We start from the raw sequence: 21582 nt of genomic DNA on the forward strand, positions 1-21582 counted from the left end.
CAGGTGAAGCACGAGAGAAAACAAGCAAGGCACCAGAGGTTCTAGCACTGGGGAAATACAGATTTTTAAAAATATTAATTTATTTAATTTATTCTCTTTTGTTGCCCTTGTTGTTTTATTGTTGTAGTTATTATTGTTGTTGTCATTGTTGGATAGGACAGAGAGAAATGGAGAGAGGAGGGGAAGACAGAGAGGAGGAGAGAAAGATAGACACCTGCAGACCTGCTTCACCGCCTGTGAAGCTACTCCCCTGCAGGTGGGGAGCCAGGGTTCGAACCAGGATCTTTATGCCGGTCCTTGTGCTTTGCGCCACCTGCACTTAACCCGCTGCGCTACAGCCCGACTCCCAAAATACAGATTTTTAAGAAATGAGGAATGTTCCTTGCTGTCTTGTAGGTTAGGAATGCATTGGATAAATATTCTAATAACCAGGATACTTGGCAACTTGATTTATTTGAAATATCCCTTTTTAGGATTTCCAGTGTCATGTAATTGCTTTAAGCACTTAATGTTTCAAATGTGTAAACTCATTGAATTCCAACACTGGGGCTAATTTGTCCATGCATTTCTAATAATGATTTTTAAGTATTAAATCACATACAATATTGAACCAGGGTACCAGAAGCAATGAGTCCTGTGAGCATCTAAGATATAGTTATTTATAAATAGCCTCAAATTTGGTAGCCTTTTGCATGTTCTTTAGAAGTAAATCTATGTATATATATACACATTTATTTATATTACAACTAGTTGTAGTCTACTTTTCTGAAGTCAAGTGAATGAATTATGATGCTTAAGTCTTTGACATCAGTTCTTTGGGACAGATTTGGGGTTAACATATTTAATAACTTAGCAGGAAAAGGTTTTTAAATCACCAAATATGTGACTATGGGTTAATGCTACTTGCACACACACACACACACACACACACACACACACACACACACACACACACACACTGTAGTACAGATACATAAAATTGCACAGAATAAATTTTAGAACACTCTGAATCTAACTCTTAGAATCTGCTTTATGGAAAAATTCTTTGTTTCCTTTTTAAATCCTGATATCCTTTCTCTCTTTAATGTGATCACTGCTCAGACTTTGTTTTTATCATCATCATCACTGCTAGTCTTGGTGTCTGCATGACTCCAGTGCTGGTGACCAGTTCCTTTTCTTTCCTCTAGATAAAGGATGAGAGACAGAGAGCAAGAGAGGGAGAGAGAGAGAGAGACACTGCAGCACTCCTCCACCCTCATGTGAATCTTCCCCCTTCTAGATGCTCTGAAGTCATAGCCTGGGCTTGAACCTGTGCCCTTGCTCATGTGATGTGTGTGTCCAACAGAGTGAGCCACCTTCTACCTCTCTCACATTAAGAACCATTGCTCTCCCTAATATTTTTCTTTTTCTTGATTGATTTGTTTGTTGGTTTGTTCTAGCAAGCCAGGCCTTTAATGTTCTGGACTCACTGTTTTTCAAAAATAAATGTGGATGATTGTAATTTTATTGTCTTAATGAGAGAGGAAAGATAGGAAAGAGAGAAAGCACTAGACATCACTCTGGTACATGTGCTGTCAGGAACCAAACCTAGGACCTCCTGCCCAGGAGTCCAGTGCTTTATCCATGGCGCAACCTTCCAGACCACAAATACTGAACATCTTTATGTACCTAGTGGCCCTCAGCAAGTAAAAGAGTGCAGTGTAGTCTCTATAGAGGCTGCCTTCTAGGGCAGATTCTGGCTGTGCTTTTATAAAGTCAGACAATCATGTAAAGTGCAGGATTCACAACTAATATTCTGTCACTGTATTCACGTCTGGATTGTGGGACTAAGGCAGCCCTAGTCAGTGTGTACACAAATGTCCACATTGACAGAGAACTTGACATGGACCCAGAATTTGAGTTTCGTATCATTTGAATACAGTACAATGTCCTCCTTGTAGTGTTTGGATTTAAAAAATCCTACAACTGAGTCATAACTCACGGGCATCCATACAAAATAGCTGATGTGGTAGGTTTTATGCTTTCTGTTCTGAATCTAGGTGACTTTCTAGTTCATGTTTGTTCCTGTTGTTACAGATAAAGAGGAAGTTGATCTTGATAAATTGATGGATGCAGTAAAAGCTGTTACAGGTGAGAAGTTAATACATGTCTACGAATATATAGCTTAAGTAACACTCAAGTTATACTAAAGACTTTAAATTTTTTTTATTGTGTCATTTTAATTTTTATTTGATAAAATATTTTTTGCAATTTATTGAATTTCTTAGACTTTCGGCTCCCTACACTTTAGCAACATAATTTCAGTCTGTGTCTCTGAAGCAACTTCTTTATCGTTTAATGTTGCATTAACATTTCACTTTTACTATGTCAGTAGTGGGCAGTATTTTAGAGGTAGTTAAAACTGTGCTGACACTATAGATGACTACACACTTCCTTTGGCCAGTCGTTTATTTTTAGAAAGCACGTGATTGAGGAACTGTTGTAAGGTTACTGTCACGGGCACACATCTTCTTGCTTCTCGTGGGTTTGCTGGCCCAAGTTAGGTGTCAGCAGGCCTTGCCCACCATTCACTTGCCCTTTTTCCTCCTTCTCAGGAAACTGAGTTCCTACTCCCCACCAAGCTCCTTTTACCCTCCCCTTGATTTGCTGGGTCCGTCAAAATACAGATTGCTATTTTATAACTAATTTTATTGTTTTTAGGGTTATGGCAGGGGCTCTGTGTAGGCGTGATTCATGTACCTCCTGTGGAATTCTTTTTTTCAGAGAGAGAGAGAGAGAGGAATAGAGAGACACAGAGGGGAGGAGAGATACCCCAGCACTACTCCACTGTAATGTTCCCCAGGCAGGTGTCCCATGTGTTGGCCAGACGTGCAAACACAGTTAGCTCACGTGGCCCAGTGTGTGCTCTACCAGCTGAGCCATCTTCTGGCCCTGGCAGTTATTTAAAGATGCTCAGAGTCCTTATCTGGTAACAGAAATATTTGGACTAGTGTTAATAAGATCTGAATGGAGAAGAAAACGTACAACCCTCATTTTCTTTGTGTTGATAATTCATATTCTTATAACTGTTACATCATTGTGACATGAGTTATTAGAGTGACAGGGATCTCTTTACATGAGTACTACTGACTGTATATTTAGATATATCTGCATTAACTAGTGACTTGTGTTGAAAGATGGAGAAACTGAGCATCTCTTTTGGAATAAAAGACTCCCATAACAACATCTTATTGAAAAGGTCCTTCGCCTCCTTTGTTAGAATTATTCCTAGGTGCTTTATGCTTTTGGATTCAGTATAAATCGGATTACTTCCTTCAGGTCCCTTTTCTCATGTGCTTTGCATAAAGAAGTCCCACAGATTTATGAGTATTGATGTGAAACCTGCTACTTAATCTATTGATGACACTCCGTAGTTTTGTCAGAGTTTTTGGGTATCCTCTACACATACCAGGATATCACCTGCAAATAATTATAATTTGAACTTCATCCTTTCCTATTTTAATTCCTTTCATATGTCTTGCTTGCTTGATTGTGATGGAGAGGACATCTAGGACAGTGTTCAATAGAAGTGGTGATTGTGGACAGCCAGTGGCATGTCCTATGGGAGAACCATAGTGGTTTTCTGTGGGGGTGGGAATCGGTACACCTCCCTTTGGTGAAGGGAGTAGTGAGGGATAAAAAGGAGGGAAAAAAGTCTATACTTTAAACCATTAACCCCTCAAAAATTTACAAAAATTATGCAGTCAAACTAGAAACTATAGGGCTTTGGCACCATCTAAGAACACTGGAGTTATTATGGTAAGCCCCTGGGAACTATTCCTCGGTTTTTAACTATGGAGACAGAGAGAATGAAAGAGAGAGAGACAGACAGACAGAGATAGAGAGAGAGAGAGAGAGTGACGGAGGGAGGGAGGGAGGGAGAGAGAGGAAGGAGAGACATCCTTGCCTAGTTCTGGTTTCTAGGGGGCAAGCTTTCAGTTTTTACCCTAGAGTGTGATGTTAGCCATGCCTTTTTCATAGATAGTCTTATTTATGTTGAGAAATTTTCCTTCCACTGCTAATTTCATAGGGGCCTTTATCAAAAGTGGGTGTTAGACCTTGCCAAATGCTTTTTCTGCATCTATTGATGAGACCCTGTGATTTTTAACTTTCTTTCTGTTAATATGGTGGATTGAATGATTGACTTGAAGATGTTGAACTCTCCCTGTTTCCCAGGGATGAATCACACTTGGTGTTGGTGGGTTAATCTCATGATGTGTTATTGTCCATTTTGTATTGTATGGATTCAAAGAAAAACATAAATGTCACAATGAGTCTTAACTCCAGGCATTCCTACAACATGTGTGATGTGCTGGATTTGGCCAGTGGCCTGCCTGTGGTCCAGGGAATAGGGAAAAGGATGCATTGAGAAAGAGAAGTCTCCCACAATAGATGGGTTTCATACTTTCTTTTCTGAGTCTAGGTTACTTTCCTGTTGTTATTTGTTCCTGTTGTTACAGGTAAAGAAGAAGTTCATCTTGATAAGTTGGTGGGTGGAGTACAAGCAGTTACAGGTGAGAAGTTAGTACAAGTCTAAGAATATAAATTTAAGCAGCACTTGAATTATATTTAAGGTTTTTAATTTTTTCTTATTTTGTCATTTTAATTATTACTGGATGGAAAATCTATATAATTTATTAAATTCTTGTACATTTGACCACCTTCACTTTGTAACAGGATTTCAGTTCAGTTTCTTCTTAGCAGTTGGATCATATGTTGTTGTAAACATAGCAAGTTTTACATGGTAGGAACATACACTCTTTTCTGTCACAGAAGGATAAAAGTAGAAAACAGTGATAGGTGGAAAGATGACAGTTCACAAACAAGTGGAGGGTAACCAGCATAATCATGAACAACAAATGGTAAAATAGAGATCACATAAATATATCCTATTCAGCACCATGGTTATGCAAAAGACTTTCATTCCTGAGGCTCCAGGGCCCTAGGTTCAGTCCCCAGCATGTCCAGAAGCCAGAACTGTGTGTCTTATACTGGGTCTTAGAAAACAAGTTCTCTGCTTTGACTGTCAAATACAACATGATCTGTGCACTTGCCCTATGTATGGTCTTTACTAGTTGACCCATGTTTCTTACACACCAATTTAAAGTACCTTTACTCACAAACAGATGTTGCATTTTGTCATTTGCTTTTCTGCCCTATTGATGATGACCACCACATGGGAGTATTATGGCACTGAGATAAGTGCTTTAGTGTCTCTCCCTTTAAAATAAATAAGTGAATGAATAACTCAATACATTTTGGTGGAGTTGGCTCTCCCCTGTAGTATACGAGAAATCTCAGCTACAGTACTCAGGCAAGAAAAGAAGAAAGCATGCAAGCTTTCCAAACTGGGTGTTCCACATCACTAAGAACCCCCCAAAACAAAATAACCCCACTTGTGGATGTCAGGAGAGAGCCTACTCAGTAAAGTTGACTTTAGTGTGCATCAGAGTTCCAAGGGCGGTGGTGCAGTGCTGTACTCTCACGCCAGCTCACATCTTTGTCTCTCTCTCTCTTTATCTCTCTCTGTCTCTCTCTGAGATGATGAAAACTATTGTGCAGGGTGGTGGTGGCATCGTGGATGTGTAAGACCTTGACTCCATTCAAAAACAAACACAATGAAACAACAGCAAAAACCTACTAGAATGTCTGTCTTGAAGGACAACGGGGCTGGAGAGAGAGCTCATCTAGAAGGACATGTGTCTTGCCATGGCTGTAGTCCATGTTTGAGGTCTGGTAGACATGGGGATGCAGTGGCCCTAATGCTGCAATGTCTCTCCCTCTGTCTGTCTACTATCTGATGCAGTGATCCTAAGGGTGAAGTTGTGATGTGATGTTGTTTTCGCTGGGCTGGCTTCACGGGCGGGTAACAGACGACCCGGGACTCATGGCTGGGTTGTAGGCAGTATCTCTTTATTCAAGCAGGACGCAGCACAATCTAAGATGAGCTAAGCTAAACTCAAGGTAAGGTACTGTAAAACTCACAATGCTGTCTTTATATATACTTCCCAAGTAGAGTGGAAACAGGATGTGACATAGAGAGGGTGGAGAGAAAAGTGACTGGTGAAAATCAGAGTGTGACAAGGAGGGGGCAGATTAGGCGAGAATCCTATCACTGAACCACAAATGCCCTGGAGGGAGGGTGGAACTTGTTAACAGTGATTATGTAAATAGAATGAAGAGGTTATGTAAATAGAATAGTGTTAAGCAGGGGGGATTTAAACCAAATGAAACAGAAGGGGTCTCATGCATACCAACAATGTGAGAGGTCCCAGCCCTGCAACAACAACAACAACAATAACAACAACAAAAAAGAAAACAAAGCTTTTCTCTAAAGGTAGAACCAGCACAACAATGATGTGATGCAGTATTTCACTTCTAGATACATACGCACAGGAAATGAAAACAGACTCTAAAGACAAAGACCTGCTATGTTTTTGATACCACCTGATGGTATCAGCCTGTGTGGAATGGGGGAATGGCAAACTCTTAGGAAAAAGGCTGAAACAGTGGCTCCCTGTTGCACTGGTGGTGTAGGAGGAGGAAAGATCTGCTCTGTGGGCACAAACTTCTGACAGTCAGAAGAGTGAGTGCTGAGGATCTAGGGAGAGTGTGGTGACAACAGTCACTCCTATGAGACCCCAGGAAATTTGCTGAGGAATCTGAAATATTCTTACTACAGGAGAGAAATGGTAACTGTGACATGACAGGGATGGTGGTGCTATGAGGAGACTCCTTTTAGCCAACTCGCAGGTTGTATGATTAAAATTACAGGCTGCTGTATGTCCAGTATGCCTTGGTATTGTTAGAATTTAGAGCCTAGTGTTTCTACTAAGCAAAATACACACGGAACAAATTTCTAAAGTAAGTCAAAACTTGATAAGTTTATAATGCTCAAAACCAGGCAGTGGTTTGCAAATACACGGCATCCCATTGATTTGTAACAACTAGTGAAAACACTGTGTTGAAGTGGACAATCTGAAAAGAGAAAATCTCCCAAAAAGTGATCACTTTTCAAAATTTTTAAAAAATTTTTGTTCTATAGGGATAGTCAGAAATTGAGGGTGAGGTGAATGATAGAGAGGCAGAGAGAGAGAGAGAGAGAGAGAGAGAGAGACCTGCAGCTCTACTTCACCACTTGTGAATCTTTTCCCTTCAGGTTGGTCCATGGGCTCGAACCTGGGTCCTTGAGCTTGTGCATATAACATATGTGCTCAACCAGGTGCGCCGCCACCTGGCCCCTAACTGATCATCTATTAAACAAACAAAACCTCTTCAGGGTGCCAGGGTTGGTGCAGCAGGCAGAGCACTCACGTTACAGCACCTGGGTTCAGCCCCTGGCCCCACACTCAGAGGCATCTTCAGCAGAGATGAAGCAGTGCTTCAGGGGTCTGTCTCTCCCCCTCTCTATCTCCTCCTTCTTTCCAATTTATCTGCCTCTATAGAGATTTTAAACAATCAAACATACAGACATAGCTTTCTGGGATCAGGAAGTCTTCATGCAGCACTGAGTCCTAGTGATCAGCTGGTAGAAAAGGAGAAAGACGAATGAAGGCAGGAAGGAAGGCAGGAAAGAAGAGAGGGAGCGAGGGAGGGAGGGAGAAGATGGGCTTGTATGATACAACACTGAACTATATAATTGTAGAATACCACTTAATAGGTGTCAAGGTCACATAAAATTTAGCAGCCAAACAATACCAAATACAGAATTTGGTAAGAGCAATGGCAACTGTCATGCCCTGTGGGGTTTTAAGTGTATTGTTTGTAACAGATGGTGAGAGGATTACAACAAATAAGTTCATGAATGCATAGGTAGCTTTTACTGGTGATTGGAAAGTTACATGAGATTTGTAGTATCAAATAATACTTTCTTAATTTTTAAAAACTCTTGTGTTTTTGTCTTTATATTTTCATTAAATGGTTCCCAAAGATTTATGGTTTATTTAATTGAACAAGTTACATGTTTTCCAAGTAAATTAAGATTGAATTACAAGATTGCAGGCTATATTCCCACACCACACCCACCTCCTAAATTAGGTGCCCCCACGCTCCCAATGATAAATACTATAGTTCCCTCATAGTCTTTGAGACTTTAACAATTAAATTTAAAAGTCCAACAGAGGCTCTCAAATACCAGCAAGATCAAAATGATTTTGAAGTTTGCCAGCTGAGGAGGTCACTTACTTGTGTGATTAAACTGCTATTAGAGATCATTCTCTAGTCTGCGGCATTCCTGAATTTTAATATTTCATGTTCCCAAAGGAGAAAAGATTGATAGGCAGTCCGTACCGGATTTTGTGAGCCACATGGGTATTGCACTAACAGACAGTGAACAGCAGCAGCTGCTAAGAACACTGCCAGTTGATGGTGAGTCCTGAGGATGCCTTTGTTACCTTCTGGGGTGCTCAGCTGATGGCTTGTTGGGGTGACTCTTCACTTCATGTCAGGCTGCTCCTGATTATCTTTTGAAGTTGTTCTTTCATTGTTTGGAAGTGATGTCATTTTCCTGGTCTTTCCATGAGAGGTGTCTGCCTGTACCACTTCCACCATACACCCAGGTGTTCCTCCACCATCAGGCACTGGGCCCCCAAGGCCCTCTCAACCCCACCCCACTCACCCTGATTGCACTTGGCCTTGCTGCCACAGACCAAGTCTAGTCCAAGTTTCACCCTGTGTTTTGCCTTTCCCTCCTCGTTTCTTAAGCTCCACCTGTAAGTGAAATTTTGTCTCGTGTTGATGCTTCTCCTTCTGTCTGATGTTATTAACATGGTTCCTTCAAGGACTGCTCCACCGTGGATCTCTATAGACCACAACTTCCTTAGTCATTCAGCTCCCTCTGTGTATCTGGATTGTTTCCTAGTTTAGTCTGTGGCTAATTGTGGTGTTATGAACAGAGGTGTGTGTGGGTTCCTTTGGCTAGTTCCACAGGAATCTCTTATATATTCTCAAGTTTGGTGGAACATATTGTTCACATAAGGAAGTTGTGTGCTCTGGTTTCTCCTCTCATCTCTCCCTTTCTTTCTCTCTCTCTCTTTTTTTTCTCAGCATTAAAAAATTTTTTTTAATTTTATTTAAGAAAGTATTCATTAACAAAACCGTAGGGTAGGAGGGGTACAACTCCACACAATTCCCACCACCCATTCTCCATATCCCACCCCCTCCCCTGATAGCTTTCCCATTCTCTGTCCCTCTGGGAGCATGGACCCAGGGTCATTGAGGGTTGCAGAAGGTGGAAGGTCTGGCTTCTGTCATTGCTTCCCCGCTGAACATGGGCGCTGACTGGTCGGTCCATACTCCCAGTCTGCCTCTCTCTTTCCCTAGTAGGGTGGGGCTCTGGGGAAGCAGAGCTCCAGGACACATTGGTGGGGTCTTCAGTCCAGGGAAGCCTGGCCGGCATCCTGGTGGCATCTGGCACCTGGTGTCTCTGTCTCTTTGTATCTGAAGAAATGATTCCAGATTGGTTATGCCTTGCTGACAACAACAACAAAAATTTTCATTAATAAAGATACTGTTTTGTTCATTATTTAGCAGTGGCCAAACAAATATTTTACTGTTATCTCTTTGACCAGTGAAAAAAAATTTAAGAAGGAAATTAGAAGAGTGGATTAGCACGAGACAGTTTGTCATTTGTCTTTTTGTTGTTGTTCTTTTTTAATTTGTTGAACAGAAAAAAAGAATGAGATGGGTACCTCCTTATTAGAGTCTATAAATAATTGTTTGGGTGTTTACAATTGCTTAATTAACACTGAAATACTTTATATTTTTCAGTCTCCATGTTTTACTAGAGGATGTGATCTGAACATATTTTATACAAATGTTCTTGAAATTATAATTTTCATTGTGAGAACTGCATTTACTATTTTGGCTAACAAACTATGCCATTTGAATTCTAGCATCGGGGAAGATCAGTCCTACTTCACTCAGGCAATCGGTGAAGTCATTCAAAGGTAGGACACAAGGAAGTTGACACTTAAATATTTCTGATATTTAAAATCTTTAATTGAGATTATCCCTGTGGTTCTATGTCTGCACATTCACATGACTACCATCAGCCATATTTATTCTCCAACCCTAACAGAGGGTGAGAGACAGGGAGACAGAGAGAGGAAGGTAGGACAGAAAAGCAGACTCACAGCTCTTCCTCAACCTTGTGAAGTCCCTCTCCCCCTCAAGTGCACTCAGGTGCTGGCTCAGGGCTCCAGCCCGGGTCCATGTGTGTAGCCACATGTGAGCACTCCTGGGTGAGCCACTTGTCAGCCCTCAGTATTTCAACTCGTTTAAGAAAGGGAGCATACGTTTATAGTGATTAGCAATGGTTTCCAAGATAGTGAGACTAAAGGGTTATAGTTCCACTATACTGCGCCTGCCACCCGTGTTCTGTGCCTCCTCCCCCAACCCCACTCCAGTGACAACTAGAGTAGTTCTCTCAGTGTCTTAGACACAGATTGTGTTTTCTTTTCAACTTTATGTGGTTCAGTTCTCTATATACAATTATTGAAACCATCCAGTAGTTTCTTTCACCTCTGTACTTATTTCATAGATCATAACCACTTCCCATTACATCTATTTTGTCCTTACAATACAGTATCTTTTAAAATTGCCAAGAGTATTCCTTTGAATATATGTACCATAACTACAACTATTACTACTTCTCCGCATCATTCTCTTCTTTCATTATTATTATTATTATTATTATTATTATTATTATTACTATTATTAGCTCCAGGCTTACCCCTTGCCTTGGGGTCAGCCCTATGAATCTACTGCTACTGACAGCAATTTTTTTCCATTTATTGTGTAGGATAGAAAGAAACTGAGAGGGGAGGAAGGGATAGAGAGGGAGAGAGACTGAGCAACACCTGCCGACTTGCTTCACCTCATGTAAAGTGTAGTCCCTGTAGTTGGGGAGCCAGGGTTTGAACCCTGATCGTTGTGCAGGTCCTTGAGCTTAGAGGGATTGCACTTACCTGGGACTGTCACTGCCCAGCCCCTGTCCCACAACTTCTTTATCCAGTGATCAGTCAGCAGGCACTTAGGTTGCTTCTATTCCCTGGTTATTGTGAATAATGCATCAGTGCATACATGCCTTTCAATTGGTACATATTAACCAATTAAAATATTAATTACTTATACTGAGGTATGAGGGAGAGAGAAGACAGCTCTGCTCAGCTCTGGCGTGCTATAGTTCCTGGGTTGAAGCTGGGGCTTGTGTAGGCCCCTGCTCACTAGTTCCTGGTCCCAGGCAATTGCTTTCCTTAGTGATTTGTTGTTGGCTGCTCATCAGATGGAAGGATATTATTTCCTTTTTGAGAGAAGATGTCACAATTAGGTTAGAATTTTACTGTTACTCTTCTGTGAACTGATTATGCTTTTGACCTTTTCATTCAGAATGTATTTTAGGACATAATAGTTTTCTTATTATGTTTTTGCTGGAGTTGCCATATTCTCATATTTTTCAAAGCAACCCACGGTGTATAATTAAATTCCAGGTAAACAGCAAAATATGAGGCTGAAAGGTAACTGATAGGTAATTAATTGGAGAAATAAAAAAGCAAGAAGAAAATAGTTCTGCCTATTGACAGACAGAATAGGTGCTGTTTGCGAATTAAATCCATAAATTAATGTTCATTATAGTTAGTATAAATAAAATATATGTTCTAGTGAGGTCCATAAAAAATGGAGCAAATGCATCACCTCATATTTAGGAGGAAACTAGAGAGAGAAGGAGAGACCGAGACCACAGCACTCTGCCGTCACTCGTGAAGTTTACACTGACATGAGCCTGGGTCCTCAGGTGGTAAAGGGTGTACTTTTCTGGATGAACTACCATCAACATTGCTTCCTCTCCTATTCTGGTAATTTTGCTCTTTCCTCATGTCCTTTTTCTTAAGGAGGAAAAGTCAAGAGAAGTAGAGTCAACAGTTTTCTAGAAAACGTGGGAGTAAGGCTCACAGAAAAGGAGCTTGAGAAGCTAATGGAAGACCTACCATTTAGTGGTGAGTGCCGGAGTCACTTCTCAGCCTTTCAGTTGAGCTTTCTTTATGAAATTCAGGTGCTTAGTTTTTACAATGAGAATCACTGACATTAAAAGAAATTAAAGATTCTGGATTCAGGTCCATTCTGTAGTCATTAGAAAAAAGGGCTCCTGGAAATAATTGTAAGTTATCAGTATGTTTTGCTGTTGATAGCAAATAATGCTGCAGTTACTAGGGTGTTTGTTTAGAAAATACCCAGACATGCTTATGTTCCCACATACTTTTCTTGTATGATTTTTTGTTACATTCCAATCATAACTTATTAGTCTAGGATAGTAACTGTGTTTTATCATTTAATGTTGGTTATTAAAACAGAATACTGCATTCCTTAGCTTGTTTTTCTGAATGACTGATTTAATACAGATTGACAAGATTGTATGAGAAGAGAGGTACAATTCCATATAAATCCCATGACCAGAGTTCCCTATCCCATCCCCTCCATTTGTAGCGTTCCTATTCGTTATCCCTTTGAGAGCATGGACTAAAGATCTTTATGAGGTGTGGGAGGATGAAGGTCGGGCTTCTGTAATTGCTTCTCCACTGGACATGGACAGGGGCAGGTGGGTCCAAACAACCAGCCTGTGTCTATCTTTTCCTTGTGTGGCCAGGATCTGGGGAGGTGAGGCCCAGCACTCATTGGTGAGGACCTCTGCTCAGAAGAGTCAGGTTGGCATCATGGTAGCATCTGCAACTTGGGGGCTGAAAAGCAGTAAGATAGGAAGCAGGAAAACTGTTTAATAAACAGGAACCTAAAGATAATAATAGAGCAGATGGAACTAAGGGTCTTCGTATGGGAAGAACCTAGGAAGGCTATTTTGGTACATTCCTAGGGGCCCATGACTTGACACGTTTTTGTCTGAGTCTGATAGTTGACATGCAGGTTGGCTAAAGGTATTGCCTGGGCAGATGGTATTAGAGTTCAGAATAGAACTAGAAAGCCAGTTGAGGGCAGAGATAGCTCCCAAATATGGGGAAAGTATGTGAATATTGTTAAGTGTAAACCCCATCAATCTGACCTGAGGCCCATGTGTATTCATGTTTAGCCAGGAGCCCATGTAACCTCTGCATCTCTGTCAGTCTGAGCTCACAGTGCATGGTCACAGCCAGGAACATTCTAGGCTTCTCTCATTTCAGGGTCAGTCTTCCTTGAGTGACCAGCCTCCCTTCAGAGTGTGGGGCAGTTTCTACCGTTGTTGTTCTACAGTGAGGGCACGTTCCTGTAGAGGCCCACAGGAGAGCTCATGGTGCTGTCCCTGATGGAGATGACCAGTGATGGTGGACCCGGGCAGCTGTTAGAGGTCTAGGTCCATCCTGTCTCTGTGGTAATCCCTGCATTCCCTGACTAGGGCCCTGGATGAAAGGGTGACCTGGTAGTGACCTAAAGTGCCGTCATTAAAGTGGGTCAGTCCCTTGCCCTTATCCAGCTTTTGTAGCCCTTAATTTATCAGACAGAGTGAGAGTGACTGAGGGAAGTGATATATGAGTACGTGAGGAGAGTATGTAGTAGGCCTAAGTAGAAAATATTTGATTAAGTTCTTCATGGTGTGTTTTTTAGGTCCTTTAACTTGCTTGCTGAAGTTACTGAGTCTAAGTCTCCTCACTGCAGGCTCCTGCACACTTTGACTCTAAGGAATATGTTTTCCCTCATTTATGGATGCGTGTGCACATGTGCCCTATCTCTTGGGCCCTGGTCTGTATCTGTGTTCTGTAGCTTTGTTAGGAGTTGAACCACCTGAAATGGAACTTAGGAGTCCTGTGAGCTAGGAACGGTCTCCCCAGAGTATGGGAGCTGGATGGTGGACATTCCAGGCCTGGCATCTCTGGACCCAGTCCAACGTGAAGCACGTCGAGGTGGCACTGGGTGCACTGATTTGGTTCAGGTTAGCAGGTGCAGTAGCAAATGGTATGGATCAGGTGAAGCACGAGAGAAAACAAGCAAGGCACCAGAGGTTCTAGCACTGGGAAATACAGATTTTTAAAAATATTTATTTATTTAATTTATTCTCTTCTGTTGCCCTTGTTGTTTTATTGTTGTAGTTATTATTGTTGTTGTTGTCATTGTTGGATAGGACAGAGAGAAATGGAGAGAGGAGGGGAAGACAGATAGGAGGAGAGAAAGATAGACACCTGCAGACCTGCTTCACCGCCTGTGAAGCTACTCCCCTGCAGGTGGGGAGCCAGGGTTCGAACCGGGATCTTTATGTCGGTCCTTGTGCTTTGTGCCACCTGTGCTTAACTCGCTGTGCTACAGCCCGACTCCCAAAATACAGATTTTTAAGAAATGAGAAATGTTCCTTGCCGTCTTGTAGGTTAGGAATGCATTGGATAAATATTCTAATAACCAGGATACTTGGCAACTTGATTTATTTGAAATATCCCTTTTTAGGATTTCCAGTGTCATGTAATTGCTTTAAGCACTTAATGTTTCAAATGTGTAAACTCTTTGAATTCCAACATTGGGGTTAATTTGTCCATGCATTTCTAATAATGATTTTTTTAAGTATTAAATCACATACAATATTGAATAGGGATACCAGAAGCAATGAGTCCTGTGAGCATCTAAGATATAGTTATTTATAAATAGCCTCAAATTTGGTAGCCTTTTGCATGTTTTTTAGAAGTAAATATATATATATATGTATATATATATACATATATATATACATATACACATTTATATATATTACAACTAGTTGTAGTCTACTTTTCTGAAGTCAAGTGAATGAATTATGATGCTTAAGTCTTTGACATCAATTCTTTGGGACAGATTTGGGGTTAACATATTTAATAACTTAGCAGGAAAAGGTTTTTAAATCACCAAATATGTGACTATGGGTTAATGCTACTTGCACACACACACACACACACACACACACACACACACACACACACACACACACACACTGTAGTACAGATACATAAAATTGCACAGAATAAATTTTAGAACACTCTGAATCTAACTCTTAGAATCTGCTTTATGGAAAAATTCTTTGTTTCCTTTTTAAATCCTTTCTCTCTTTAATGTGATCACTGCTCAGACTTTGTTTTTATCATCATCATCACTGCTAGTCTTGGTGTCTGCATGACTCCAGTGCTGGTGACCAGTTCCTTTTCTTTCCTCTAGATAAAGGATGAGAGACAGAGAGCAAGAGAGAGAGAGAGAGAGAGAGACACTGCAGCACCCCTCCACCCTCATGTGAATCTTCCCCCTTCTAGATGCTCTGAAGTCATAGCCTGGGCTTGAACCTGTGCCCTTGCTCATGTGATGTGTGTATCCAACAGAGTGAGCCACCTTCTACCTCTCTCACATTAAGAACCATTGCTCTCCCTAATATTTTTCTTTTTCTTGATTGATTTGTTTGTTGGTTTGTTCTAGCAAGCCAGGCCTTTAATGTTCTGGACTCACTGTTTTTCAAAAATAAATGTGGATGATTGTAATTTTATTGTCTTAATGAGAGAGGAAAGATAGGAAAGAGAGAAAGCACTAGACATCACTCTGGTACATGTGCTGTCAGGAATCAAACCTAGGACCTCCTGCCCAGGAGTCCAGTGCTTTATCCATGGCGCCACCTCCCAGACCACAAATACTGAACATCTTTATGTACCTAGTGGCCCTCAGCAAGTAAAAGAGTGCAGTGTAGTCTCCATAGAGGCTGCCCTCTAGGGCAGATTCTGGCTGTGCTTTTATAAAGTCAGACAATCATGTAAAGTGCAGGATTCACTGACTGTAATATTCTGTCACTGTATTCACGTCTGGATTGTGGCACTAAGGCAGCCCTAGTCAGTGTGTACACAAATGTCCACATTGACAGAGAACTTGACATGGACCAAGAATTTGAGTTTCATATCATTTGAATACAGTACAATGTCCTCCTTCTAGTGTTTGGATTTAAAAAAACGTATAACTGAGTCTTAACTCACGGGCATCCATGCAAAATAGCTGATGTGGTAGGTTTTATGCTTTCTGTTCTGAATCTAGGTGACTTTCTAGTTCATGTTTGTTCCTGTTGTTACAGATAAAGAGGAAGTTGATCTTGATAAGTTGATGGATGCAGTAAAAGCTGTTACAGGTGAGAAGTTAATACATGTCTACGAATATAAAGCTTAAGTAACACTCAAGTTATACTAAAGACTTTAAATTTTTTTATTGTGTCATTTTAATTTTTATTTGATAAAATATTTTTTGCAATTTATTGAATTTCTTAGACTTTTGGCTCCCTACACTTTAGCAACATAATTTCAGTCTGTGTCTCTGAAGCAACTTCTTTATCGTTTAATGTTGCATTAACATTTCACTTTTACTATGTCGGAAGTAGGCAATATTTTAGAGGTAGTTAAAACTGTGCTGACACTATAGATGACTACACACTTCCTTTGGCCAATCGTTTATTTTTAGAAAGCACGTGATTGAGGAACTGTTGTAAGGTTACTGTCACATACATCTTCTAGCTACTCATGGGTTGCTGGCCCAAGTTAGGTGTCAGCAGGCCTTGCCCACCATTCACTTGCCCTTTTTCCTCCTTCTCAGGAAACTGAGTTCCTACTCCCCACCAAGCTCCTTTCACCCTCCCCTTGACTTGCTGGGTCTGCCAAAATACAGATCGCTATTTTATAACTAATTTTATTGTTTTTAGGGTTATGGCAGGGGCTCCGTGTAGGCGTGATTCATGTACCTCCTGTGGAATTCTTTTTTTCAGAGGGTGAGAGACAGGAATAGAGAGACACAGAGGGGAGGAGAGATACCCCAGCACTACTCCACTGTAATGTTCCCCAGGCAGGTGTCCCATGTGGTGGCCAGACGTGCAAACACAGTTAGCTCACGTGGCCCAGTGTGTGCTCTACCAGCTGAGCCATCTTCTGGCCCTGGCAGTTATTTAAAGATGCTCAGAGTCCTTATCTGGTAACAGAAATATTTGGACTAGTGTCAATAAGATCTGAATGGAGAAGAAAACGTACAACCCTCATTTTCTTTGTGTTGATAATTCACATTCTTGTAACTATTGCATTATGATGACGTGGCTATTAGAGTGACAGGGATCTCTTTACATGAGCACTACTGACTGTATATTTAGATATATCTGCATTAACTAGTGACTTGTGTTGAAAGATGGAGATTTAAACTGAGCATCTCTTTTGGAATAAAAGACTCCCATAACATCATCTTATTGAAAAGGTCCTTCGCCTCCTTTGTTAGAATTATTCCTAGGTGCTTTATGCTTTTGGATTCAGTGTAAATCGGATTACTTCCTTTAGGTCCCTTTTCTCATGTGCTTTGCATAAAGAAGTGCAACAGATTTATGCGTATTGATTTGAAACCTGCTACTTAATCTATTGATGATATTCCGTAGTTTTGTCAGAGTTTTTGGGTGTCCTCTACACATACCAGGATATCACCTGCAAATAATTATAATTTGAACTTCATCCTTTCCTATTTTAATTCCTTTCATATGTCTTGCTTGCTTGATTGTGATGGAGAGGACATCTAGGAATGTGTTCAATAGAAGTGGTGATTGTGGACAGCCAGTGGCATGTCCTATGGGAGAACCATAGTGGTTTTCTGTGGGGGTGGGAATCGGTACACCTCCCTTTGGTGAAGGGAGTAGTGAGGGATAAAAAGGAGGGAAAATAGTCTATACTTTAAACCATTAACCCCTCAAAAATTTACAAAAATTATGCAGTCAAACTAGAAACTATAGTGCTTTGGCACCATCTAAGAACACTGGAGTTATTATGGTAAGCCCCTGGGAACTATTTCTCGGTTTTTAACTATGGAGACAGAGAGAATGAAAGAGAGAGACAGACAGAGAGAGAGAGAGAGAAAGAGAGAGGGAGGGAGGGAGGGAGAGAGAGAGAGAACGAGAGAGGAGAGACATCCTTGCCTAGTTCTGGTTTCTAGGGGGCAAGCTTTCAGTTTTCACCCTAGAGTGTGATGTTAGCCATGCCTTTTTCATAGATAGTCTTATTTATGTTGAGAAATTTTCCTTCCACTGCTAATTTCATAGGGGCCTTTATCATAAGTGGGTGTTAGACCTTGCCAAATGCTTTTTCTGCATCTATTGATGAGACCCTGTGTTTTTTAACTTTCTTTCTGTTAATATGGTGGATTGAATGATTGACTTGTAGATGTTGAACTCTCCCTGTTTCCCAGGGATGAATCACACTTGGTGTTGGTGGGTTAATCTCATGATGTTTTACTGTCCATTTTGTATTGTATGGATTCAAAGAAAAACATAAATGTCACAATGAGTCTTAACTCCCGGCATTCCTACAACATGTGTGATGTGCTGGATTTGGCCAGTGGCCTGCCTGTGGTCCAGGGAATAGGGAAAAGGATGCATTGAGAAAGAGAAGTCTCCCACAATAGATGGGTTTCATACTTTCTTTTCTGAGTCTAGGTTACTTTCCTGTTGTTATTTGTTCCTGTTGTTACAGGTAAAGAAGAAGTTCATCTTGATAAGTTGGTGGGTGGAGTACAAGCAGTTACAGGTGAGAAGTTAGTACAAGTCTAAGAATATAATTTAAGCAGTACTTGAATTATATTTAAGGTTTTTAATTTTTTCTTATATTGTCATTTTAATTATTACTGGATGGAAAATCTATATAATTTATCAAATTCTTGTACATTTGACCACCTTCACTTTGTAACAGGATTTCAGTTCAGTTTCTTCTTAGCAGTTGGATCATATGCTGTTGTAAACATAGCAAGTTTTACATGGTAGGAACATACACTCTTTTCTGTCACAGAAGGATAAAAGTAGAAAACAGTGATAGGTGGAAAGATGACAGTTCACAAACAAGTGGAGGGTAACCAGCATAATCATGAACAACAAATGGTAAAATAGAGATCACATAAATATATCCTATTCAGCACCATGATTATGCAAAAGACTTTCATTCCTGAGGCTCCAGGGCCCTAGGTTCAGTCCCCAGCATGTCCAGAAGCCAGAACTGTGTGTCTTATACTGGGTCTTAGAAAACAAGTTCTCTGCTTTGACTGTCAAATACAACATGATCTGTGCACTTGCCCTATGTATGGTCTTTACTAGTTGACCCATGTTTCTTACACACCAATTTAAAGTACCTTTACTCACAAACAGATGTTGCATTTTGTCATTTGCTTTTCTGCCCTATTGATGATGACCACCACATGGGAGTATTATGGCACTGAGATAAGTGCTTTAGTGTCTCTCCCTTTAAAATAAATAAGTGAATGAATAACTCAATACATTTTGGTGGAGTTGGCACTCCCATGTAGTATACGAGAAATCTCAGCTACAGTACTCAGGCAAGAAAAGAAGAAAGCATGCAAGCTTTCCAAACTGGGTGTTCCACATCACTAAGAACCCCCAAAACAAAATAACCCCACTTGTGGATGTCAGGAGAGAGCCTACTCAGTTAAGTTGACTTTAGTGTGCATCAGAGTTCCAAGGGCGGTGGTGCAGTGCTGTACTCTCACGCCAGCTCGCATCTCTGTCTCTCTCTCTCTTTATCTCTCTCTGTCTCTCTCTGAGGTGATGAAAACTATTGTGCAGGGTGGTGGTGGCATCGTGGATATGTAAGACCTTGACTCCATTCAAAAACAAACACAATGAAACAACCGCAAAAACCTACTAGAATGTCTGTCTTAAAGGACAACGGGGCTGGAGAGAGAGCTCATCTGGAAGGACATGTGTCTTGCCATGGCTGTAGTCCATGTTTGAGGTCTGGTAGACATGGGGATGCAGTGGCCCTAATGCTGCAATGTCTCTCCCTCTGTCTGTCTACTATCTGATGCAGTGATCCTAAGGGTGAAGTTGTGATGTGATGTTGTTTTCGCTGGGCTGGCTTCACGGGCGGGTAACAGACGACCCGGGACTCATGGCTGGGTTGTAGGCAGTATCTCTTTATTCAAGCAGGACGCAGCACAATCTAAGATGAGCTAAGCTAAACTCAAGGTAAGGTACTGTAAAACTCACAATGCTGTCTTTATATATACTTCCCAAGTAGAGTGGAAACAGGATGTGACATAGAGAGGGTGGAGAGAAAAGTGACTGGTGAAAATCAGAGTGTGACAAGGAGGGGGCAGATTAGGCGAGAATCCTATCACTGAACCACAAATGCCCTGGAGGGAGGGTGGAACTTGTTAACAGTGATTATGTAAATAGAATGAAGAGGTTATGTAAATAGAATAGTGTTAAGCAGGGGGGATTTAAACCAAATGAAACAGAAGGGGTCTCATGCATACCAACAATGTGAGAGGTCCCAGCCCTGCAACAACAACAACAACAATAACAACAACAAAAAAGAAAACAAAGCTTTTCTCTAAAGGTAGAACCAGCACAACAATGATGTGATGCAGTATTTCACTTCTAGATACATACGCACAGGAAATGAAAACAGACTCTAAAGACAAAGACAAAGACCTGCTATGTTTTTGATACCACCTGATGGTATCAGCCTGTGTGGAATGGGGGAATGGCAAACTCTTAGGAAAAAGGCTGAAACAGTGGCTCCCTGTTGCACTGGTGGTGTAGGAGGAGGAAAGATCTGCTCTGTGGGCACAAACTTCTGACAGTCAGAAGAGTGAGTGCTGAGTATCTAGGGAGAGTGTGGTGACAACAGTCACTCCTATGAGACCCCAGGAAATTTGCTGAGGAATCTGAAATATTCTTACTACAGGAGAGAAATGGTAACTGTGACATGACAGGGATGGTGGTGCTATGAGGAGACTCCTTTTAGCCAACTCGCAGGTTGTATGATTAAAATTACAGGCTGCTGTATGTCCAGTATGCCTTGGTATTGTTAGAATTTAGAGCCTAGTGTTTCTACTAAGCAAAATACACACGGAACAAATTTCTAAAGTAAGTCAAAACTTGATAAGTTTATAATGCTCAAAACCAGGCAGTGGTTTGCAAATACACGGCATCCCATTGATTTGTAACAACTAGTGAAAACACTGTGTTGAAGTGGACAATCTGAAAAGAGAAAATCTCCCAAAAAGTGATCACTTTTCAAAATTTTTAAAAAATTTTTGTTGTATAGGGATAGTCAGAAATTGAGGGTGAGGTGAATGATAGAGAGGCAGAGAGAGAGAGAGAGAGAGAGAGAGACCTGCAGCTCTACTTCACCACTTGTGAATCTTTTCCCTTCAGGTTGGTCCATGGGCTCGAACCTGGGTCCTTGAGCTTGTGCATATAACATATGTGCTCAACCAGGTGCGCCGCCACCTGGCCCCTAACTGATCATCTATTAAACAAACAAAACCTCTTCAGGGTGCCAGGGTTGGTGCAGCAGGCAGAGCACTCACGTTACAGCACCTGGGTTCAGCCCCTGGCCCCACACTCAGAGGCATCTTCAGCAGAGATGAAGCAGTGCTTCAGGGGTCTGTCTCTCCCCCTCTCTATCTCCTCCTTCTTTCCAATTTATCTGCCTCTATAGAGATTTTAAACAATCAAACATACAGACATAGCTTTCTGGGATCAGGAAGTCTTCATGCAGCACTGAGTCCTAGTGATCAGCTGGTAGAAAA

General features: G+C 41.1%; 1 protein-coding gene across 1 annotated transcript in view; it reads left to right on the plus strand.

Moving 5' to 3' along the window:
• Positions 1–1882: 1882 nt before the first annotated feature.
• The window catches only part of LOC132541787 (uncharacterized), a 148406-nt gene continuing 128706 nt past the window's right edge, over positions 1883–21582 (plus strand). The window contains exons 1-8 of the mRNA XM_060202484.1: positions 1883–1904; positions 2077–2130; positions 4500–4553; positions 8302–8406; positions 11931–12035; positions 12955–13050; positions 16091–16144; positions 18507–18560. Of these exons, the coding sequence (XP_060058467.1) occupies positions 1883–1904; positions 2077–2130; positions 4500–4553; positions 8302–8406; positions 11931–12035; positions 12955–13050; positions 16091–16144; positions 18507–18560 (544 nt within the window). The remainder of the gene's footprint in view (positions 1905–2076; positions 2131–4499; positions 4554–8301; positions 8407–11930; positions 12036–12954; positions 13051–16090; positions 16145–18506; positions 18561–21582) is intronic.

Source organism: Erinaceus europaeus, chromosome 12 (assembly GCF_950295315.1).
Source record: "Erinaceus europaeus chromosome 12, mEriEur2.1, whole genome shotgun sequence".
Lineage (NCBI taxonomy): Eukaryota > Metazoa > Chordata > Mammalia > Eulipotyphla > Erinaceidae > Erinaceus > Erinaceus europaeus.